The following is a 25,641-nucleotide window of genomic DNA, read 5'->3' on the forward strand; positions in this document are numbered from 1 at the left end:
CTATTAAAACTATTGGTAGTAATGAGCATTATGTATTGTTATCGATTAATATTATCGATGAACAAAATTTCTGATACTATTAAAATTAATTATATGTTTCAATTCAAAAATATTTTAACAATCTAAGATATTCCCGATAGCTTGCTTTAAACTTTCCTGTACACTAAAGTGCACTAATCGATTAATCGATAACCAGCAAAAGTCTCATTTAAATGCAACCATTGCATTTGAAATGTAATATGAATTATTTACAACAAATTAAACATGTTTTTAACACTCTTTTCGTGACTTTTCCACCACTGTGCTGGGAAAGTATTTTTATTTATTTGTAGCTCTCGCGTTTTGCTTCTTCTTCTTCTTCTTGCCTCTGTCTGACACTTTTCAATACCAATTTTCGTTTTTCTTATTTCTTTTCGCTTATCGTTCTCTCTCTCTCTCAGTCTCATTCTGTCTCATACTAATTTTATTTGGCTTTTGCAGGCGTTTGTCCGGTTCTCTGCTCGGCTCATGGCCATTATGGAGGCGGCGTCTGCCACTGCGAGGATGGCTGGAAGGGAGCCGAATGCGATATACCCGTTGGGGAGTGCGAGGTGCCCAATTGCTCCAGCCATGGACGCTGCATCGAGGGCGAGTGCCATTGCGAGAGAGGCTGGAAGGGACCCTACTGCGATCAACGTAAGTGTCAAGCCAAACCGAGCCATGTGTCCAAACCTTGTGTCTGTCTCTGTCTCTGTCTTTATGCCTGTGTGTACGTTTGTGTGTGTATGTGTGTGTGTGTGTCGCTTTGCTGCTGACTTGGCATAAAAATGCTAAAATTATTTATTTGCCTTGTTTGCAATTTCGGGCTCTTTTGCTCGCTCCCAACTCAGACTCCAGACTCCAAACTCCAAATTCAGCACGGCATGTTGACACTGCCCCGATAAGGCACTATGGTTATACGAGTAGAGGTTATAACCAAAGGGGCCAAAGGGACGCCTGAGGGGCGTGTCATGGTGACGCCAAAATATTTCAGTTATTATGCCGCCCCATCGTTTAGTTTTCTCTCTGTCTCTCTCTCTCTCTCCCTTTTTTTTTTTGGTTGAAGCTTTAAATTGAGGCAAATAAACCGACCCCAAAAAACAGTAAGAACAGAAAACATTGCATACTTTTGTGCGCTTGTAAAGTGTATTTTAACAACAAACAAAAAAGAACTTAACAAAGATTTTGCCAAATTGATAGCAGGGTTGCCATTTCAAGGCAAAATATTAGCATGACAGCTGCCAGCTCTGGAAAGTGTCGAAGTAAATAACGTCCAGCTATAAAGAGTAATTATAGCTAAATGTATATCCTGAATATTTTTAAGTTAAAAATTTAAAAAAAGAAGACTTCTTTTTCAAAAACTAGACCCCTTATTACTATTTTATTTCCTTATGCTTTAAGAGAAAAGCAGTTAAACATCTTGTGTATTTTTCAATACAGATGAAACTGAAATTTAGCTAGACGAGTGGGAAAGCAAAATAAGAATACCAAACATAATATATATTTATTTTGAAGAGCAGAAATTGGTAGACAAAAATTTTAATGAAGTAATAATAAATTAATTTGTAAACAAATCAAAAAAATATTGGATCTAATGGAGTTTAAGTAAAATTGCATGTGTTAATAGGTTTAAAAATTCGTTTGAAATAAAGATTTCATTTAAAGATTTAATGAGCTCTAATGATACTTGAAATATTTTGGACTTATCTAATAGCTGTATGCTCTTAAGCTGATACAAAAAGATACTTGCATACAATTGTACACTGCTCTGATACCCTTTGATGGTACTTTTGATTGGTAATAGAGTATACAAATTGCATAATAAATGCAGCACACATGTGATTTCTTCAGTGTGTGTGTGTATGTGTGTGTGTGTGGTGGACTCTTGGCATATAAAAGAAACGACCAACAAACAGAACAAAAAACAACAAAGAATTCGAAACGTTGTGCAAACATAAAACGTATAAAATCGAATTTATATGTCGAAAGCATATTTCTCATACAAAACGCTCAACGAAAGCCAAGACGATAGAAAGATGGACAAAAGAGGGGCAGCAGAGTAGGTGCAGGGGGTGGGGGACACAGAAGTAGCACAGAAACAAAAAAAAAAAAAGAAAAGCAGAAAACATAGCATACCACACGGCGCAGGAATAACAACAGAGAGAAAGAGAGAGAGAGAGAGAGAGAGAGGGAGAGAAGTAAAAAGAGGAGTCAAGCAGAGGAAGAAGAAGAGGTAACACAACAAGCTGAAAAAGAAGCAGAGAAGAGGAAGCAGCAAAAAATTGCAACAACTGCGCAAAATTACCAAGTTGAACTAAACTGGAATTTCATTTTAATGACCACTTTCGTACGTGTCTAACATACTAATCATGTCATGTGTGTGTGTGTGTGTGTGTGTGTATGTGTGTATGTGTGGGTGTGTATACATGTATATATGTTCGACACCAAATGTGGAACCCTGGAACCTGCTGCCGGCATGTATCGCCATCGGTTCGTGACGGGCTTTTGTTTTGCCAAGGCTGTAATGCCACGCCCCCGCTCCTGTGCACGCCCATGCCAGTACTGTACTTGCTATTTTTTTTTTTTTGTTCGCCCTGTAGCTACAAATTACAAAGGGTCTATTAAAAAAGAGCTAGAGACACCAAACTTGGTATATAGATTGTCTGATTGTCATTCTGTCAGTCCGTCCTGCTGAGTAGACACCTAGATCTCAGAGACTAAAAGAGCTAGAGACACCAAATTTGGTACATAGATTGTCTGATTGTCATTCTGTCCGTCCGTCCTGTTGAATAGACACATAGATCTCAGAGACTAAAAGAGCTAGAGACACCAAACTTGGTATATAGATTGTCTGATTGCCATTCTGTCAGTTCGTCCTGCTGAATAGACACCTAGATGTCAGAGACTAAAAGAGCTAGAGACACCAAACTTGGTATATAGATTTTTGCAGATTCAAAACAGACTTAGTATGTTCTAGAAACTTGCGAGGTACACTTCCGCCGCCGCAACTCAAAGATACATGAGAAAAATCGTAGTTCCGATGTGTACACAAAATTTCATGAAGACAAAATAATAAATTCGGAAGTTATTTAATTTTCCACAGTCCACAGATTTTACATAATAAGTACAGGGTCCCTCATGGTCGGGCTCACTCGACTGTTGCTTTAGCTACTAGCTATTTTTGTAATAAATATGTATGTATGACTAACAAACATTTTGTATACTTTTTCTCTTCCCCAACACACACACACACACACATACACACACACAACTTACTCTTCACATCATATATCATCGACTGGACGAGCAGATGATTGCCTTGATCCTTTGTGCTCGGGACATGGGACCTGTGTGGCCGGTCAATGTTACTGCAAGGCCGGCTGGCAGGGCGAGGACTGTGGCACCATTGATCAGCAGGTATATCAATGCCTCCCCGGTTGCTCCGAGCATGGCACCTACGACTTGGAGACCGGACAATGCGTTTGCGAGCGACACTGGACGGGACCAGATTGTTCTCAAGGTAAGTGCAACACACACTCTCTCTCTCTCTCACACACACACACATGCAAAAGTTGACCCCTCACTTTTATGTATACTGTTTGCGAGTGTTGTGTGTGTATTGTTTATTTGTTTTGTTTTGTTTTGTTATATTTGTTGTTTCGATGTGTTTTATTGTGTTTCTTTGTGTTCCGGTGTCGTTTCGTTTCGCACAACAAGCTGCTTACAAATGATTCTTTCATTCGAGCATTGAATTCAAATGAGCTGCCAATTGAAGACAGAGAAAGCTAAAAAAACTCAGAGAAATAGAGTTTGGTGAAAAAAAGACTTTGTTGGTAATAGCTTAAATCACAATTCTATGTGAAGTGCAAATTATTATCAAACAATTGCAAGAAAAGCTTTGTATTGGAGTTCCACAAAACCAAAAGTATAATTTAACCCGAATCGTCCTGAGCAACTATTTTTCGAGTTTCTTCATGAAACTTTCAGAACTGATAAACTTGAGGTCGCTGAATCCGAAAATGACACTATTTTAGTTCGTCCTTGTCGGGATAAACGACAGGACCACTTTTTCGGCTGTTACCATATGGTAACGCTGGGAATAACAGCGTATAGGATTTTTTAATACTACAAAATACGAATATTTGCGAAAAAAGTCTAATAAACACGGCTTTATCCAACGGGGGGGCTCCTCCTTGATATATATACCAAATTTGATTCAAATCGGTGAGCTATATCATAAGATATAGTGCACTGTCATAGGAACAATCGGGGTCAAATTCACCTTTAGTATGGAAAACTTTTTTGTTTTCTTAAATATCTCAACCAAACTCACAGAATATGCATTTAAGTTGGTTCTATACATCCTGATCAAATTTGGATTAAATCGGCTTACTATATCATATAGCTGACATAGGAACAATCATATTTTATGAACAAAAAAGTACAGGAACGTGATTAAAATGTCTGGGAAAAACCTGTACCCTGTACTTCCCAGCGTTACCATATGGTAACACGAAAATAAAAAGCGTAAATTTACCGAAAAAAGTGTTTTTTTACTCTTTTACCTTTCTAATGATGCATGCATTTCATAAAGCTCAGTACTAAAATTAGTTAAACGAATTAAATTTACTTGCTACGAATTGCTAAATGCCGTTTTTTTGCACTCCAGAATATAGTGAGCAACTTAATGCGCATTTTTCGATTAGCTAGCTTCAAGAGATTGTTTCAATTAACTTTTTATCGGTTAGAGACAACAAATTACTCTAAGAATATCAAATAAAAGTTAATCTAGTCTTAATATTTTGTCTAATAAAAAAGTTTTAGTAAATACCTATTGCTTGTTACCATCTGGTAACGCTGGGAATATTCGGGTTAATACTGCAGGATCCTTATTAGGAGAAAACCCAACAAAGAAGAAGACAACTAAATAATTCAGAAAGATTTTTGCAACAATTAAAATGAAATACGAATATCGAATCTCCGTTTCTCTTTGATAAGTCAATTCGCTACAAAACACATGTCAATTCCAAAGAGTGAAATGTCGTTAACAAAAGCGAATTACTGATTTTAATCAAATCAGCAGTTTGCCAAGGTTTTATCAGCGGATCGAGTATAAATATAAAAAATATAAGTCATCTCTCACACTTCTTCAACTAAGAGGCTGTAAAATGTGTGGGTGCCAGGGAGGGAAATGCCGACAAGGTCATAAACTGGGGCCAAACAACTAATGCAGTTATTACATAAGGCATAAGGTAACACAAATATATGTATATACATATACATATATATGCTCATATATGCGTAATGATGCTTTATCGCATGGACCGAATCCAAATTAGATGATGCCCATAAAGTCGAGCCTTCAATTAGGCCAAAGGCAAAGCCAAAAACAAATTTGCCGATTGCAAAAACAACAACAATGCCAGCAAAATGATGTAGTGGAAGAGGAGGAAGAAGAAGAAGCAGTGAAACAACAACTAAAAGAACGACATCAAAAACGGTACCTGGTCCATAATCATTTCGAGGACGTTGGAGTCCAATAAAACATGCAGCTTACGGCGAGTGGCAACCAAAACGGGAAGGAGTGCGAATAGGAGCAAGGGAAGAGGAAGCAGCAGCACTTGTCGATGGGGTGATCGAGGGGTAGAGGGCAAAGGTGAGGGGTAAAGGGCAAAAGGACTCGGGCACGCACGCCTAATTTGCTTAACTTTTTAGCACCGACAGGCGGCAACTCTAGTGAATCTGCTGCTGTACCCACTTTATCCCCTGCATCCCCTCCTCTCACTCTCCCTCCCTCTCTCTCTCTGTCCAGCTCCCACAATGGGGGAACGTAATGAAGCAGAGCTTCATAAAAATTCATTATTTATTTAATACGCAGCTCGCAGTTCGCTTGTCCCGCACAAAAAGCAAATAAAATAAATTTACGCCTGCGACGCACAGAACAAAAGTCAACGACGACAACATGGGGCACATTTGCCACAGTCCAGGGATGGGGCAACAGTGGAGAGGGGTTGGGGGTTGGGGGTGGGGGAGGTGTAGCTGCCACGTAAATGTTACATTTATAATGTTGTTTTTATGGTTCACTCGGTGGGGCAACATTTTACAGCCAAAGCCAGCGAGTGGAAAAGAGAGCGAAAGAGAAAGAGAGAGAGAGAGAGAGAGAGAGCGAGAGAGAGTGTGTATATAAGAAAAAAACAACGAGTAGGTGACTTTACTGAAACAGCGAGTAGTTGCCTAAGGAACGGCACAGCATTTTAATAAATTTAAAAGCACATATGTATATATATATATAAAAAAAAAAAATACATATATATATATATATATCCAAGAAGGAAGCTAAGTCGGAAGTGCAGGACTTTAAGATAGCCTGTATACTTAGATTCCTTACAATACTTTCTAATTGATAATCCGTTATGGTGATCTTGATGAAATTTTTAAAATATATTCAACCTTCTTGTATATTATAGTCACGAAATCTTAAGACTATAGCTCTTATATGTGTTTTACTTGTGTTCAAATTGTTGGACAGCAAACAGCTATCCAAAACTTGAAATAAACTTAATCAGTCTGTACAAGTCTGTATATAAGAAGTCCACATACCAAGTTTGGTGCGTCTAGCTCTTACCATCTCTGAGATCTGTTAGTTTATAGACACTCCTTCCACACCTTTTATTTGAATGCTTTTGTCATTTCATTTAATATATCATATCATAACATATTATATATTGTACATTCCATTTTGTTCTTCTTCTTTACAGCCGTCTGTAGCTTGGACTGTGGTCGCAATGGGGTCTGTGAGTCGGGAAAATGTCGTTGTAATACCGGATGGACGGGTAATCTCTGTGATCAATTGCCCTGCGATGCACGGTGTTCGGAGCACGGTCAGTGCAAGAACGGAACCTGTGTCTGCTCCCAGGGCTGGAATGGACGACACTGCACACTACGTAAGTACTTCCTACGAGTATAAGAGCTTCAATTAGATGAACACCTGAAATATGCATTAATTCGGAAAAGTATATAAAGTATACGGTTGAGTTTCAAGTTTCAACAGTTCAATTTAATCCAAAGATTTTATTTGATAGGATTATATTAGCTAATGCAAGCCGGCGTTTTCAAAATTTAATTTTTAAACTTTCATAACTTTTTCAAAACTGAACCTTTTGCACTTTTTAGAAGCTTTTGAAATTTTTAATCATTCTAAAATATGGTAAATTCGACTTTTGCAAGCTTGTTAGAAATTTGCTGCATATTAAGTGGTTCAAGTGTGGTTCAAAAGTGGTTCACTGGAGCTGCTGAAAGTACAGAAAGTTGCAATGTTGTAATGATGAAATTTCGCCATAGAGTTGGAAATGTTGAGATGTGTGCTCAGCAAATTGCCTTGACCTCATACAAGAACTGCAATTGCAGTTGCAAGTTACCATTGCAGCTGTTGCTGTGGCAGGCCGTTGTGGCAGGTTGTTGTGGCAGTTGCAGGTTGCAGGTTGGCCATTTACAACTGACGCGCAATCGATTAGCGTTGCACCAATTCGAACAGCGAGCAACCGCAGCTGACACTCACATCGAGTTGCAACAACAGCAACAACAGCAACAGCAGCAACACCAACAGAAACAACATTGTCAGTGTTGTGTCGCAACGCGGCAAGCCAAACAAAAAATTAAGGACCCTGTAGTTGCATATACCTGACTATAAGATACCCGTTACTCAACTTCATTATACATAAATTACTTTTATCTGTGATTTTTCAAACTCCTACAACTTAAAACATTCATAGCTACTGTTATATTTATCTGATCTTCATGCCATCACTGACAAAAAAAATAAATAGACTGGTTTTTAATATCAAAAATTTTGAACTTAAAAATTGCACTCTTAAAATAAGACAATTTGTAGAAAAAACATGTAAAAATTTTGACAAAAATCTTAATTTTGAAAGTTTATCTAATTAATGCAGATAAAAAGTTACAGCCACGCCTCCTTCTCCCTGTTGCATACATTGCAATGCATACAATATACCCTTGTAATCGACTTGTAATGGGTATAAGCGACGCTGCCGTTGCCGTTGCAGTTGTTGTTGCAGTTGTGCTATCTATTTATCTGTATCTGCTACGGCAGTTCAAATATTTTGCAACAACAATGTTGCAAGTTTACACTTTTGTTCAATACTTTTTTTTATTTCGTTGCTGTTGTGCCAAAGTATTTTGTACATGTTTACGCCATTTGTTTGGTAGCTGCAAAGTGTTCGGTTGTTGTTGCCGGACTTTACTTTTGCCAACTGTCAATTGAAGTGCAAGCAGCGAATTGGGTATTGATTGAGGCAGATAAGAGCAACAGAGAGAGAGAGAGAGAGAGAGGCGCAAGTGGCAGCTTTGTGTAGTTGGCAGCAGTGCAGCATGATAAGTAGCTATCGATTGACAGTGATTAAAACTTTAAAAACAAACAGTCATGTTGCAAAAACATACAGAAAACTGTGACAGAGCCAGAGAGAGAGAGAGAGCGAGAGAGCAGATATATATATGTGTGTGTGTGTGTGTGTGTGAGGGGACCCCCCACAAGCGGCGGCTCAGGCATGCATGTAATGGCATTACACATTGCCAGAGACTCATGCCTCAAAATGGGGGGCACAGACCCTTGTCTGCGTATGTTGACTGCCTGCCAATGTGTGTGTTTGTGTGTGTGTGTGAGTGTGTGTGAGTGTGTGTGTATTACATTTCGTTGACGTGTGCAAAACCAATAAAACTTCCAACGTCATTTCACTCAGACCCAACCGAAAGACACTTGCCAACCTATGCCAGTGCAAACTGCTCTCCTGCCTCTCCCTCCCCATCTTCTGCCTCTCTTTCTTCGCTCCCACTCTTTGAAGACCCAGTCTAAGCCCATGTCGAACGGCAGACGCCATTCCCAGTGGGAAGTTGCTCTGACAACATACGGCCAAAAACGTTTTGAATCGATTCAAGTGTTGCAGCAACGATTCATGGTCTAAAGGGAGGGCCAAAAGTAGATGGTTGGTTGGTTGGGGGGGCGAAGCGTGGTGGCTTAGACGTGCGAGTCACGCTTGCACAAGCACAAAGTGCCACCCAATATCCTGACACACACACACACACACATTAACTAATACATGCATGTGTTTGGGTTGTATTTTTAGAAAGTACTTAACGACTTTGCAGCGACTTGCCACATGTCTCTCTGTGTCTGTGTGAGTTTTACATCTCTATCCCACTCACTCTCTCTATCTCTCTTACTCGCTCGCTCGCTCTCTCTATCTCTGTCTTGCGCGACACACACAATGCGGTAAAGTTTATTGAATTTGAGCCGAGATTTGTAACAAATTACACGACTGCAATTCTCAAGTGTAGATACATTTATATGTCTCTCAATTTCATTATTCTCCATCCCCTCCTGCTCCCTCTTTGTACAACCCACTATCCAATTCTTTAGTGGAGGTGACATCTAATGCGAAAGATATCAAAATAGTCGTTGGCTTTTTATGCCGCACTTACGTTTAGTTCTGCCGTATTCCATTTTTATTTTCTTTATTTTGCTTTTTTTTATCAAAACTTGGCGCCGAGATTTTTAGTACTTAAAATATTTGGCTACAAAATAGTAGTAAAAAATAGAAAAATATGTCTAAAAACATTTGCACATATAAGACGAGACCGTTTAGGCGAATTTTAGCTGAGTTCCTTAAGGTTAGTCGAATCAAGTCAAATCTCTGATTATATTATCATAAGATATATCAAAGAAGTGTAGTCAAATACCAGTTGAAATATATGTAAGGAAGCTGAGTTACTTGGGGTTTGTCGGGGTTGTTGTGCCAGAATTTAAGCCAACTAACAAATTATCTAATCTTAAGATACATCAAGAGATTTTCGGCCAAATTCAGCTGAAATGTATATAAGGTAGCTGAGTTACTTGAGGTTAGTTGGGGTTTTCATGTAAGAATTCGAGTAAAATGTTTGGTTATGTTATTTAAATAAATATCACAATACTGAAGTTAAATATCAACTGAAATGCATGTGAGGCAGCTGAGTTATTTGAAGCTAGTCAGGGTTGTCATAGAGAAAATCTTTAAGATTTTAAGAGTACGCAATTCACAATTCATTTAAGTATTTTTGTCAAAATTTCAGCGGTATTGTATGTCAGATAGCTGAGTTCCTTCAGGTTAGTAGGATATGTCAATGATAAAAACTAATATATATAATAAAAAGATGTGAGATCAAAAAAGTTTCTTATAAAATAACCTGGATACATGAGTTTAGTTGAAATTGCAATTGAAAGAATCTACGATATCGGCGCTCTCAACTTTTATAATCTCGCCCCCAACTGAGTTTTAGCTAAAAAGCAGGTAAAACAACAAAGTTATTTGAAGTTATTCGTACTTTTCATAAATCTAGTGTATAAAAATTCACAGTGGATTTGGGAGTTTCAGAGAAACGATGCAACTTTTGACAGATTTCAGTGTTGTGCTTTGTCCCCCCAAGAAACTTAGCATAATGCTAACATATAAACACACACACACAAACACACACACACACACACAAACACACACACACTAAAGTCCTCATGTGAGTTTGTTTGTGTAAAGGCAGCGTCAGCAGACATCGTTCAAATATTGGCAGCAACACTTGACGTTATTGCCAATATGTGGAGCATGCAGAGAGAGAAAGAGAAAGATTTTCGGAGAGGCAGAGAGAGAAGTAGACTATGTGTGTGTGTGAGAGTCGTAAACAGGAAGGCAGTTACGACAAGGAAGTCATTTTATGCGCCGCAAACTTTTTAACATACCGGAAGTTGAGTTAGCGTCGAGGTTACCCATTTTGCAAATGACACATGTCAAGTGACATTAACTTTGCGTCAAATGCTCAAATGCTGCCATGTCATTGTTGTTGTTGCTGTCGTGGAACAAACAAATAAACCCCAAACCCAAACAATACCCATACACATACCCATACCCATACCCATAGACGTCCATATACACATACCATACATCGTACATACATAAACCCTACCGAATCCAAACATTCAGCTAAAAAGCAACAAACAGTCACATCAACGGTGCCATCTATCGTTACGTTTCGTTGGCTTTTTATGTTTACTGTTTTGTAGATTTCTTCACATTTCGTTTATGATGTTGTGGATGTGCGTGCAAAGGGCACTTTGATATTGCTCCCTGTCTTTCCCCCCTTGTATTTGTACTTCAACTCCTGTTACCACTTCTGTTCCTGGACTCACTTGAGCGAGCGCTTTTTGAAGAGCAAACATTAGCATTATTTTTATATTAATGCTCTGCTGCTGGGACATCAAAAATAACAACGAGTATATGTCACATATTCAACGCTAACGAGTAAAAAAGCAACGAGTGCATCCACAAATTTCCTTAACTGTTTTACAGGTTCTACAGGTTCCACTTGCATGTCAGCATTCAATTTTAATCGCTACTTTTCGAATTGCAATAAATACAAGTTACTCGTTACTCGTTATTTTGTGCATTACTATAAGTCCCTTTAACTCTGCTAATTTTAACTCGCTGTTCCTATTAAGTTGATACTTAACTCTGAGATAAACTAGTCTCGTTCAGTTTCTCAGTCATACTCGTCATACTTGTACTCGTTGCTTTTATTTAACTTACTCGCTGTCGTCTCTCAGTAGTTTTTTTCTTATAGTAATTCATATTTACTGTTTTTAAAACGTTTCTCCTACTCGTTACTCAAATATCGTTTGATTATTACTCGCTCACATTTCTATACTATTTCTTATATTTTCTTAAACAGCTGGCTGTGAGAATGGCTGCTCTCGTCACGGTCAGTGTACACTGGAGAATGGCGAATATCGTTGCGAATGCATTGAAGGCTGGGCTGGTAGTGACTGTTCGATAGCTTTGGAAATGAACTGCAAGGACAACATTGATAACGATGGCGGTAAGTAAAAGATTCTTGAAAATGTATAAAAAAAGAAAAGAAAAAAAAAACAAATACGAAATATGTATGAAAATTGAAAAACAACAAAATAAACACCAAAATCCAGATGGCATGACGGACTGTTCAGATAGCGAATGTTGCTCTCATCCCGCCTGCTCCGAGCACATAATGTGCCTCTCGTCCAACGATCCCGTTGAGGTACTGCTACGCAAGCAACCTCCCTCGGTGACGGCCTCCTTCTACCAGAGGGTCAAATTCCTCATTGAGGAGAATTCGGTGCAATCATATGCTCATATGGATGAGTACAGCGAAAAGTAAGTACAGCGCCAAGTTATTATCTAGTTTGTAATATCAATTCATTAGCTGTGGGAGATGCATATCCCAATTTCCCAGTTGGGATTGTACAATTATGTATGTACCATATACTGTAAATGCTGTATAATCTCTTAGTGCGCAGTTTAGGTCCACAATGATGGGGCAATTAAACTGATGGATGAGGCTTTTAAATTGAGCAATTTTTTTATTCGTTCTCTTACGATTGATTTATCGATTAAACAATTTTAGTTAAAATATTACGATTTATCAAATTTTGATATACATTTTTTGTTCAGTTTTGAGTTTTAAATTCAGATAAGATAAGGTGGTGTATTAAGCGTATATAGTTAACTGAAAAACCATTTTAAACATTTTATATATACCAAATATACTTTGAAATAGAACTGCACCACAGGGAGATGATACATATCGAATATATCTCTCAATCCGTTGCCTAATCTTACGTTTTGTGGTACTGCATCAACGAAGAGAAAAAGCTCAAATTTTCTGTGAAATGTTTTTTGATTTCTTTATGTTAAAGTTTATTGTTTTTTTAAACATATATATGTATATACGTTATATACCTATATATACATATATAAACTTAGATATATAGTTTTTCTTTTTGTTATCTTTGTTTTTTGCTTTAAAAACAGTTATTTAAAACCTCTAAAAGAAAATTGTTATTGAAACTTGTTTATATATGTTTTCAACTGAACACATTCAACTAGTCTCAACAAATTGAATCAAATTCTTTGCAAAAAAAAGAAAAAAAAAACAATGAAAATAAAAAAAAAATCAACTACCCGCAATCACATTCCCACAATCCCGTACGCCTCTCTCCCCTCAATGAGTCTATCATTTATGCGTTGGACGTGCTACAAACTAACCTCAAAATATATATTGAAAGATCTCTTAAAGAAAACAGAAAAACAAACAAAATGTTGAATTTAACGTTTATGTTTTCTCGTATTTCATTCAGTTTAATCTACTTTTTCTTCTTCTTATTTATAATCCTTTCTTACTTTTCGGCCTAACCTCAAAAAAATTATTTTAATCTGAATATTCATATCTTATGACTTATAACTGTCGCTTAACGCGCCACAAAAATTTTCTCTTAGTTTGAGCTTTTTCTTTTCTTGCCTGCCTCAAAAAAAAGTAAGGGTACTCAAAAAAATAAAAATAAAAATTACAAAGCGCAAATAAAATTTTCCATATTTTTCAAGTTTCACATTTTATTTTCGTATAGTTTTTAATTTATCGATTTCGGTTTAAGCTTCATTTTACATTCTCGAACTCTACGTTTTGTCTATATTAATGTGAAAAAATAAAAACTGTTTCAAAAATCCAAAGCGAAAATAATGATAGCACTTCATTGAGTATGTGTGTTGTCTAGTGTTTTACCTCCTTGTGTTCGTCTAACCCTACAAAAAAACTATGACTATGAAATACTAAAAAAAAAAAGAACAAATAAAAATACCCTAGTCTTAAAGAGTGTCAAAGTATGACAGCGAAGAGAAAAATCTTTGCTGTGAGTCTAAAGAAGAATTCATCATTATATAATTAGGTGTTAGCTTCCCCCAAGCCCCACGTACAGAGAGCCGAAAAAAAAAAACAAAACTATAAAAACTTTTTGATTTGAAACTTGAGTTTTATTCCATATTTATTTTGTCGTTGTCAATTTTGAGTGCATTTTGAGAAAAAGATTCTCAACATAACCTCACAATGCACTCCGCACTTAATTTAATTTTGAAAAGAAAATATTCTATACTTACTCGAAAATGTGAGTAAATTTTAACTCTAATTTGCTTGGGTTCAGTTCGTATAATATTTTTTTAGACTTGGTTTTTGTTGTGTTTCTATCTATGAATACAAAAATATTCGATGAAATCTATTAAGAAATATAGTCAAAAGTGTACTTTTTTGTTGTTGTTTTTAATTTCTGATTTTACAATTTGTTATATGAGAAAGAAAGTAAACCATGAGAATACAGAAGAAAGCAAAACAAACCAAAACCAAAACGAAAGCAAAACAAGGACTTAAAACTATTTTCGAATTTTCTATAAGAACATTATCAAAAAATGAAGAAGATAAAAAAAAAGAAAAATAAATTTGACTTGTGTGTTTCTTCGACTATTGTTTAATTAAATAAGTATATTTCAATTAATTATCTTTCTTGAGTTTTACTTTATCATTTTTACTGTAAATGTGTGTGTCTAAAGCGAATTGTTTTTGTTACAAGTATTTATGATTTGTAAGTAATGCTACTTATGTATATATACCAAATATATATACATATGTCAGATACGATCCTAAGTTTTATTTAACAAGAACATTTAACCAACTAACCATACTAAAAAGAAACCGAAACGAAAAGATACAAAGCGATTGAAATAATCCCTGAAAGTGAAGCCTGACGCCTGCTAAGATGTATCCCAAATGTATCTTCGTTAAGAAATACCAAATAATACCATTTGAATTAAGTGTGTTTGTCAAATGTGTTTTATGATTTTGTTAATCAAGTGACGTTTAATGTAATTTTCATTTCGATTATACAATTGCTTTAGTTTCAAGCTAAGAACGAGTTTTTTAGGTATGCATTATGAACAAAAAGAAAAAATACAAAAAAAAAAGAAAAACTAAAAATTAACAATCTCAACTTGATGACAATTCGTTAACGAAAAGCATTTTTGTCTTTTAATTTCTTTTTTATTGTCCTGTCAATTAATTGTGTACTGTCCTACTCTGTTGCTGTGGCTCGATACCTTCATGTTGTGTGCTAAACCAAAATCCAAACAATCAAATCGAATTTCAACACAAATCAAATGCAATGCCAATGCAAAAACTACAATTAAATCAAAATAAAAACTTGGCTAAAAATAAAATACCAAAAAAAAAAAAATAAAAATAATAAAAAAATACTACGTATCAACTCGTGAACTTGTAGTCTCTTCTGGAGCTCGTTCACACCTTGGTAAGTCAAAAAAAAAAAAAAAAAAAAAACACTAAAAAATTACTTGAAAGGAAAAAAACACAGGCGTTAATGGTACTAAAATAAAAATACCATTGTATTTTTTTTTTTTTTGGCCTATGCCTCATATAGTCACAGTTCTTAATTCTCTTTTCATTTTCAACTTTTTTCCATGTCATCTAAATGCATCGATTTTTTGTTCCTTTTTATCATAAAATAATCCATACTAAGAAGCATAATGCATCAAAAGTTTCACAACACACTCCAGTTTTTTAGTATGTTTTCATTAAACAATTATTCCGAAATATTGGTATTTTCAGTTCGATGATTAAATTTCAGCAGAATGTGCAACAAAAAGCTATTACAAATACCAACGTAATGAATTCAATACATCAATTCGATAAATGATCTCAACTCGCCGCTAGATGGCGCCACACACCTCTACTTGTTGCATTTTCCATGCTGTAATTGCCTTCCGTGAACCCTTCACTGCTTCCGCTCCAGCTCCAACAACCTCCTCGCCCCTAAGCCCAGCATTAAACAGTATTTAAATCGTTTTGCTTTACTCTTTTTTTTTTCTCCAAAAGTCAACAATTCATTCATGTAAATAATATAAACCAACATATTAAATGTGACAACTACAAACAAAAAGAGACAAAAGATGAAAAAATATGTTTTCACACATTTCCACAATTTTCATACCATTATTTTATGTTATTTTCATATTTGAAAAAAAAAAATCATTAAATAGCAAGCATATTTTTTTAGAACCATGCTAAGAGTTCTATAAAAAATATATACATATATAATAAAAGTACTGAAATCTGCAAATGCAAAAATTATAATAATCAAGTATATAAGTATTTGTATGTGTTATGTGTACGTGTCTATGTGTATTTTGTTGATTATTTATTTATGTTTTCCCCATTTTTGATTAACAAATTTTAACACGCATACTAAACTAATCCAAACAACAACAGTAACAACAACAACAGCCACAACAAATAAAATTAAACAAAATATGAGAATTGTCATTCGATTTATTTGTCATTTTATTAAATTACATTTTTATTAATTATTCGCATGGAAAAAATTAATTTTTTTATTTTTTTTTTATATATAGTTTATTTCTAATTCTTTTTCGACTTCTTGATAAAAATCCAGTCACTCGCCCGTTACACACTCGTTATTCATTACTTTCTCCAAATCTAACTATCGCTCTCTCTGTCATACACACACACACACACCAACCCACCCACCCACTCTCGCTCTCTCTCAAGTTACTCGTTACCACAACAACAAAAAAGTTCACCTAAAAACTAAGCGAATTTCTTTCTCATTCACCAAATCCAAATACTGATACGTTCAGTTCTCTTAAGTTAATATATTTTTAAAACTTAATTTTTACTCATCATCGTAACAGGTTTTTCCCTTTCTAACTCTTTTTCTATATCTCTTATTCAAACTATCTGTATCTATATTTTTCATTTATCCGTTGGTTTCATCAATGCTTTTTACGATAAATCGAAAAAATTCTCATTTTAATCAATAGATACGCTCTTTGGTTGTCATAATATTTCGAACCTATTGTTTTTTTTATATTTATAATTTAAGAGTACAACAATAAAATCAGTGAGCAAGTCGAAACTTGTCCACAACAACATTAACAACAGGAAAATATAAATATGTAGGCCTTCAGTATATTGAGTATTTATTAAATACCAAAGCAGTTGTTATATTTTTTTTTTGTATCTCCAACTGTAACTCAAGAAAGAATATACCAAAAAAAATAAAATAAAAAGGATAATCGAATAAAATGAAATATGTATAAAAAAAAACTTTATATATACCATATATATATATATCCTTATATGTTGAGTCCCACCACAAAAAAACAAAAAGAAAGAAAGAAAAATAAACCCTAAATATTCCCTCCCAACGTTTTCCCAAGTGTCCTAATTGTCTGCGTCTAAGCCATTTGTTTATATGTTTTCCAAATACAACAACAAAAACAAAACAATTATCACACACACATACACACACCCATCCACACACACACATATAACGCTATATTAAAGTGCCCCGTAAGAGGTGCAAAACAGAAGCAAAAAACAAAAATTTAAAAATTAAAAAAAAACCAACAAAAAAACTAAGTAAAATTTTTCAATTCAGAATGCAAATTTTTTCAAAATATTTTCCTATGTTTTTCCATTTATACTTTTATAGCAATTTCTGAAGATACACTACCGCTCAGCTGAATAGGATTAAGAATTCAAACATTTGTTGAGATTGAACGAAGCGATTATATTTCGTCTAATATTTTCAGCGATTTAACCCATTAAAAAATTATTACATTTAAAAAAAAATCAGCATTAAACTAAATTTATGTCGGCCAGTTAGTTAAACAGTGTTCTATTTTGAATTCTATTCAATTGAGCGGCAGTGTAAAATAAATTTGTTTTTCTATATATTTCAATTTTTTGTACTCTTTCTCATTTTAATTATGTACAAAATGTGATATTTTTCATGGTGCTGAGGTAATTGATATCTTGAATAGTTTGTTGATACAATCGACACAAAGCATATTTATAACTTTACGCAACATTAATGAACTCAACTAATTAACTAATTGTTGAGCTCGTTATATAATTAACAGACTAAATTTGATATGAGCTTAAAATGAAATCGAAACTTGAGTTCCTTTTCAGAAGGTGGGCATTGAGTTGCTTGCAAATATAAATAAATTTTAAGTATATTTTGTTTACACAAAAACTCAATTTATGATTGTTTATTCCTATATAAAAAAGTAATTAGATAAGTTTCTGTGAGCAGTTGCTAAAAATGTCGGCTCGAAAATTTAAGTGAGAGCTGAGCTCAAATATGTTAGTTAAAGGTAAAGAATAAACAAAGGCACAGCTAAAATTTTATATTTAAATAATACAAAGTGCAGTGGTTATCTAGTATAAGCTTTTATTAGTTAGTTTACCCCCTTTAAAAATCCTCTTTGTATTTATTTAGTATAAGACTATAGTTCTTTATTGCAGGTAAATATGCATTTTTCCAGCTTGTTTGTTGCATTTATCTCTCGGACTTTGTTTAGCCTGAGAATCATTTAAGATGCAGAAGCGTTTACTACTTTTATTATTCAGCTAACTATAGAGAGACTCTGACAGCATAACCATTATCTATATGTATATATAAATATATACATATTAAATATATATATATAAGTCGACACTGACACCGCAACGCAATTATAATGAAAGTAAGGCAAGGGATTGGTAGATAAGAGAAGAGAAGGGGGAGAGACAAGGAGAATCGAGTTGGAGGATGTCATGGAAACTGGGTGACATTGTTGTCGTTGTCGTTGTTGTTGTTGCTTGCCGATAAAATGAAATCCAAGTAAATGCGATACGGGCGTGTCTTGGTTAGAGAACATTGTGACGGGGGTCTCGAGTCCCAGGACTTGGTTATATCTAAGTATAGCGTATACAGAAGAGCAGCAGAAGAAGCAGAGTATAGAGGATCTAGGGTTTCTTAGAGATGCCCCACGAATGTTGCCTTGTCAACGTCTTTGGCTTTTGTCTGTGTATTGCTTCTTTTTTTTTTTTTGTGTTCCTACCTCGTTTGCCTTTTGTGCTGCCTCAAGTGGCACGGTTATGTGGAGCACTGCCCAGCGAATGGAGCAAGGGAAATCAGAGAGGGCAGAAGCAGAAGGGGTGACGGGGAGACGGGGATACACAACAGGCGTAGCTAAGGAACAATACTCGTTGTTGGCGGCGCACATTGAAAAGTTTTTGCTACTTGCAACGGGCCAAATGCAAAAATTGTTAACAATAGAAATAAAAGGAGACGAAGCAGCAGACGCAAACACAAAAAAAAAGAACAGAAACGGAGTGAGCAACAACAACAATAACAATAACAATAGAAAAGAACAACAACAATAAAGACTGACTAAAAATTAAACAATAAACAATGGCGCGGCGACTATAGATTACTTCCTGTTTTGGCTTCCATTTTGGGTTGACTTTTTCCCTGACAACGACGACGGCGATGAGCCTGCCTTTGGCTCCTTGGAGTCAGTGAGGGTATCTGCTGTCCCTTTCTATCGCTTTCGCCTGCATGTGGAAAGTTGGCTAGAAGAAGTTGAAGCAGCAGAAACCATAAGGAAACGCCTGCCTTGTCCTTGGCAAACGTTGGCGCCATTTTCATCCATTCTATCGCATTTTCCCTTTGCTTTCCGTATCTGCTCTTCTGGTTTTTGGCCGGGCTAGTTGTGTGGTTAGTTACCCGCTAAGTGGTTTTTGCCACAGCCAACATCAGCTAATGTACATCTCTGATTTGGTTTCTCATATTTGCAGAGCTTCTCACTCGTTATTTTTTTTTTTTGTTGCTATCATCTTTGTCCTTGGCACTCGGCACTTGTCCTTTTGTTTTCAGCTAAACTGATTAACTAGTCTCGCTCTTCTCAGCCAAGTTATCATGCGTAAGTCGGAGAGAGACAAGGAAAGAGTTGACAAATCTGCTGACAGTTGCCAGTTCAAGTTGCTGAAGAGGAAGAAGAAAAGAACAAATCACCAAATAGCTGGCAACTCCGTCAAAAAGTCAGCAGCAGACTTTGAATGCACTTGACTTTCATAAGCCCCTCTAGCTGTACTTTCTTTTAGACTCTTCTGCTTGCTTTTATAGCCACATTAAGCCCGGAAAGAGGATTACGTTCAGAGAAGAATTTGCAAAAGAGATTATCATATTTGTAAAACATTTTGATTGTGAATAATAGACTGAAGAACTCAACTCAAATCTCATAACTTTTGAGGTCTCTTCTTGTAGTTTTCAAGACAAATTTGGATAGTAAGTATGTTTACTAGATTGGGTCAATTTTTTTTTCTCAAAAAAGCGGTTTTAAAATTCGTAATCTACGATGAATACTAAGAAGAATTGCCTAAGAAACCATGGGTCTAAAATCAATATTGAGCTGCCACTTTTTAAGAAGAATTTCTACTTGTATTTTATATGTCTGTATGCAGTTGTTTCCACAAATATAGAAACTACTGAATGCTTTTAGGGGCTTGTATCAATTTAATTATATTAAAACTAAGCTATTACTGCCGTTCTACTTGGTCGATTCTAATAATTTTTATTTCTAAATTCATCATAAATCGAACTCTACCTGTGGGTTTTATTATTATTTTTTTTTGGGGTAAGTTCCACCTAGCAAACAAGTGCCCAAATAAATAACACGTATGTATAAGTACTCCTTAAAAAGTGGAAGCTCGATAATGATTTTAGACCCATGGTTTCTTAGGCAATTCTTCTAAGAATTCTTCGTAGATAACGATTTTCAAACTCGCTTGGTGTATTTCTTTTACTCCATACAAATTGACCCACTCTAATTTTCACATTGTTGAGATTTCGAACTATCAGTGTGTCTTAGTTGCCAAATTGTGCCAAGTGATCTATGTAAACCAGTTTAAAGGTTTTGAACTTAATATCCTATGTTCTTGCTTTGAATTTTCCGACTTACTTTCTCTAAATCCTTTGTCTTTCTTCTCATTTGTCACACTCTCTCTATCACTGTCTGACAAAGATATTAACTGTGTAGCTCGTTTTACAGTCTTCGTAATACACAATTTTTTCTTCCCTAAGCATTATTTTACACAATCTTAGCTCACTCTCTCTTTCTTCCTCTCTTTCTCTTACATAGAATCTCTATTTCTTGCTTTATATTCCTTCGCCTGATGATCAAATCTTCGCTACTCACACCTTTTATTTCATGGCTTTTCTCTCAGTCGCTGAAGAATGAAAAATGCAAAACATTTGAGAATATATGAGTGTTGGATTTATGTATGCTTCACATGCGCCGATATCAGCCATATATATATATATAGGTACATATGTATGTCTTTGCAACAGAATGTTGCACGTATTGTATATAAATTAAAAACTTGCCACTCCGAATGTTTTCATAGTCATTGTCGCCGTCCATTGTTGTTATCAATGTGGCCAATGCCACACAGAGAAACAGAGAAACAGAGAGACAGAGAGCCTTCAACTCTTGTCCTCTTGCTCTCTCTTACTTACACTATCTGTCTCACTCTATCTTGGCTGTTGTTAATGTCAGGAATCGCCTGGCATTTTCAGTGTGAAGAAAAAAGCACAAAAATTACAGCGTACAAGTTGCACATAAACCAAAATTAATACCCGTATAAGTTACACACACACACACACACACACACATAGCTGTTGTGGTAGACAGCAGACTCAAAAGCAGAGCGAAAGAGAAAGGAAAAGGGGAAAGGGGAGAGAATAAAAGAGATAGCAAAAGAGTAAGCCTTAAATAGCCTTGCCTCGGCCTGACGCCAACTGCAACAATTGTGGGCAAGGGGGTGAAAAGGGGTGTGGAAGGGGTTGTAGGCACCTCATAGAAATGGCAACAAACTCGGCAAAAAGTACACAAAAAACTGTAGAAAAAGCCAAAAGAGAAATTCGCGGAATTTTGTGCTGCAGTCGCAGTAAAAAGTGAACTGAAAAAAATGTCGACGGTCCAAAAAGGAAATACAGTGGCTAAAAGGCAAGACACAGCAGGAAGGGGGGGAGAAGAGAGCAGCCAGTAGAAGAGCAAACTGTAAGCGAGAAAGGGGTTAACAGAGAGAGAGAGGGAACAGGAGAAAGGCAGGAGGATAACTGCCGCCAGTTTGCTGTGTGTTGCTCCATAGTTATGGCCTGTGCGGTTGCAGTTAACTATGTGTGTGTGTGTGTGTGTGTGTCTACAGTAGGTGTGCCTACTGCGTGTGTGTGTGAGTGTGTGTGTGCACTCAATATAATTTAATATTTTTCGATAGCAACAGCAGCTGAAAGTAATTACTTTTATGTGAGATTAGATATATTTATGTGTGTAGAGTACAGCTTACAAGTATGACCAGGCTCTAAAGCTACACAACCACCCCACCCCACCCCACCCTTCTCAACCCTTTCAAATACTCCCCACGATAACGGCACTGGATGAATTGGCGCTAATTCGACGTCAGCACCAACATTTTAAATGGCTATGGTTTCGTTAGCTGAAAAGAGAAGAAGTGAAAGAAGCAGCAGGGAGAAGTTGAGGGAGAATTAGAAGCATATATGAGAAGAGAAAAAAGAGAAGTTGCTAGAATAAAGAGAAGAAGAAGCTGTGGGTAATTATTAGGTAGAAATCAGTAGGAAGAGGAGAAAAAAGAAGCTAAAGAAGTAAGAGAAATCAGAAGTAGCGAGAGAAGTTGCACAGAGAAGAAGCAGCAAGAAGAAGAAAAGGGAAAATTAGCAGAAAAGAAGCAAATTAGAAAAAAACAGGAGGAAAAGAGTGGAGACAAGAAACAGGAGTGAACAGAGAAGAAGCAGGACAAAGAAGCATGGAGAGAAGTCGTGAGAGAAGCGCTGAAAGAAGCACAGAGAGAAGAAAAAGAGCAGTATGAAGAAGCAAAAAAAAAGAAGCAGTATGAGGAAGCAAAAAAAAAAGAAGCAGTACGAGAAGCTGAGAGCGAAAAAGAGGGAGATGCAGCATAAAAGAAGAAGATTCTTTTTGAATCATTTTCCGATTGTAGTCAGAGTCATAAGTTGTAGTTGGCTTTATACCATTATTGTTGTTGTTGTTGTTGCGAATACGGCAAAAACTTCAAACGATTTCGTGTTGCACGTTGCACGATTCGCATTGTTGTTGCTGACCGTTGCCATGCACTATGAACTGTGACTGTTATACCGAATAAGGTGGGGAAAGGAAGGAGGGTGGGGGTGCTAAATTGTAGTTGTGTGTAATGGCATAATATAACTATAAAATGTATAAGCTTTGCCGCATTGTTGTGCCCCTGCCCCTCTTCCCACTTAGCGGGAGGAATTGAGTTGATGCGGTAAAATTCAAAGGGCAAAACAAAAACAGCCAAACGCAATTTAAAGTCTCGTAAAACATGGCTTAAACCAGTTGCGAATTCTAAACAAAAACAGACAAAGTTTAATTTAATTTGTACGCTGTGTTGTTGATCTACTGAAGTTTTTTTTTTTTAAATTGAAACAGCTCAGAAATAAAATTCATTTAAAATTTTAACTAAAAATTGTATTTTTGAATTCGGGATATTATTGTAATTAGTGTTAAATAAATGCAATATGCGGATAAAACGCAACGACTCGACATAAAAAATGTCATAGAAGCCCGAAATATTTGATCTTACTGAAGAAAATCTTACAGAACCATTAAAAATGAAAATATAGTTGAGAAAAACTATGCTTGAATCAAATATTTTGCGCTATGTTAAAGAAATTCTGGCACTAAAGTAGTTCCAATACCGCATAAAAAAATCCCGAATTTTTTTAATTCTAGTCTTTCCTATTTTTAATAAGACTTTTTTATTATATATTATATATATATATTTTCAAGTTTACAGACAATTAAGCTTCGTTCTCTTTCAAGCTTTTATATTATAGCTTATTTTCACCCACTTTTCCTGCATATAAATATGTATGCAAATGATTTGATCTGAGATACTCCCGATTTGCCAAATCGATCTCTTTTTTTGGATCTTGCTCCTTACTGTCAAAGCTTTAATCTTTCTGATCCGCTTCATTATCACTTTTTCTCTCTCTCTGTCGATCAATACTGTGATCTCATCCTTTATTATAGCCTTAGGTAAAAGTAATCTAATTTTTTTATAAAATGTGCCAGAGTTCTCCCTGAAGTTGCCTCCCTCTCTCTATCTCTCGAACCTTTTTTGGATCAGTTGAAAGCCGTCAAAATAAAGCTTGCTTTTAAGCTTGCCATGAATTCAACTGCAAAGTCTTATTGTAATCTTTGAATTGATGAGTTGAAGTGCCGGCAAAGCTTAAAACCAAATCAACACTCGCCAACATCGTCATCATCCACTGCGTCCAGCATTCAAATGAGCATTGTGAGTGGTGCAGTGGTTGCTGCAAGTGGTGGAGGGGGAGGAGGAGGAGGAGAAGTGATGCTGCTTTACATTGCAACTCAATATAACATGTGTAATCTTCTTATGGGCAAGCAAAATGACATCTTTGCTGCTGGCAGCTGGCAAGCAATCGAATCTGTCAAACTTGCACCAGCTGCCACCAACCGTTGCACCACCCGTTGCACCACCCGTCGCACCACTTGGCTCAATTTGTTTTGTGTGCGTCAAATTGGACAGCCAAATTGTGGCATAGCCAGGTGGCAATGTTGCCTTAATCTGAGAAAGCAGCCAAAGTAGCAACATCATGAGGCAAGGCTCTGCTATCCCTCTCTTACTCTCTCTGTCTCTTTATCACTCTCTTTTTGTGGCAGGCAATGAATGTCTGGTTTTAAGTATGCACCACCCTCTTCTTCCCCTGCTTCCCCTCTGCCTTCTTTAGCCATCCCTTTATCAAGGACTTGTCCTGCTTACTTTGTGCTTCACCCAAAGTGACGACACATGCTGTGTGTATGTGTGTGTGTGTGTGTGTGTTTGGCATTTACATATCGTCTCGTATCTTGGACTTATGCCAGTCTTCCAATCTAACAGTTGCCTCTCCTCCTCCCCTCTGCCCCCCTTGCACTGTCGTTGCAGCTTATATGCAAATTTACAAAGTGCAAATTACACGCTACTAAAGGTTTTTCTTTAGCTCACTGGCGCCCCCTATCGGACGGCGTGTGTTGGTAAATGGCAAACTTAAAAATTCTATTCAAAGTTTTCTATGCTCGTTGCAGGCCCCTCCCCTTTCCTCCACTCCCCTCATCTCAACGCCTCAACCATTTGCTATTTATTTATTATGTGTGCTTCATTCCCTTTACTTCACTTCTCTTCGCTTCTGGCTTTTTTTTGCCCATCGTCCTCGCACAATGGGGCCAAAGAATCTCAGTCTTTGCCGGCGGCGATTGGGAAGTAAATATCTTTATCCAACTTGTATGTATTTTATCGAATGCAGTCAGTTGAATGCATTTGAAAGCCAACCATTTGCTTACTTCATTAACGAAGGTGACTCCAATGTGTAATCGATACCAAAAGCTATCGATTGTTGCCAAAAATGCAGCTTTAAGTCCTTTACAATCATAATTTATCGATAACAGCGAATTAAATGCAGAAACACTAGTTAAAAGCGAAAATTATGAATTTCTTTACAGTTTTCTTTCGAATTTTAAAGAAATCAATATTTGTATACTATAACCATATAATATATAGTAACTATGCAACATCGTTTTTGAGCTAGATAACAATTTAACTTTATTTTGATCATTTTGAAATGCTTTACTTTCTTCTTAAGATCCAAAAAATAGAAATGTTGCTCATCCGAGTATTTTATTAACTGTCACTGTCTTAAAATTTTGCTTCCCTCTTTGTCACTTGCTAAACAAGTCAAATTTTTTTCCACACAGTTTTTTGTGCTATTAAGATGGTTTTTACCCCACTGTGCGGCGTTTTTTT

General features: G+C 36.1%; 1 protein-coding gene across 1 annotated transcript in view; it reads left to right on the top strand.

The window, feature by feature from the left end:
- LOC117794172 (teneurin-a) overlaps window positions 1–25,641 on the top strand; it is a 135,597-nt gene that overhangs the window by 78,107 nt on the left and 31,849 nt on the right. The window contains exons 5-9 of the mRNA XM_034634691.1: window positions 481–675; window positions 3,329–3,538; window positions 6,777–6,962; window positions 11,788–11,934; window positions 12,041–12,248. Of these exons, the coding sequence (XP_034490582.1) occupies window positions 481–675; window positions 3,329–3,538; window positions 6,777–6,962; window positions 11,788–11,934; window positions 12,041–12,248 (946 nt within the window). The remainder of the gene's footprint in view (window positions 1–480; window positions 676–3,328; window positions 3,539–6,776; window positions 6,963–11,787; window positions 11,935–12,040; window positions 12,249–25,641) is intronic.

The sequence above is a fragment of the Drosophila innubila genome, chromosome X, assembly GCF_004354385.1.
Source record: "Drosophila innubila isolate TH190305 chromosome X, UK_Dinn_1.0, whole genome shotgun sequence".
In the NCBI taxonomy this organism is placed as follows: domain Eukaryota; kingdom Metazoa; phylum Arthropoda; class Insecta; order Diptera; family Drosophilidae; genus Drosophila; species Drosophila innubila.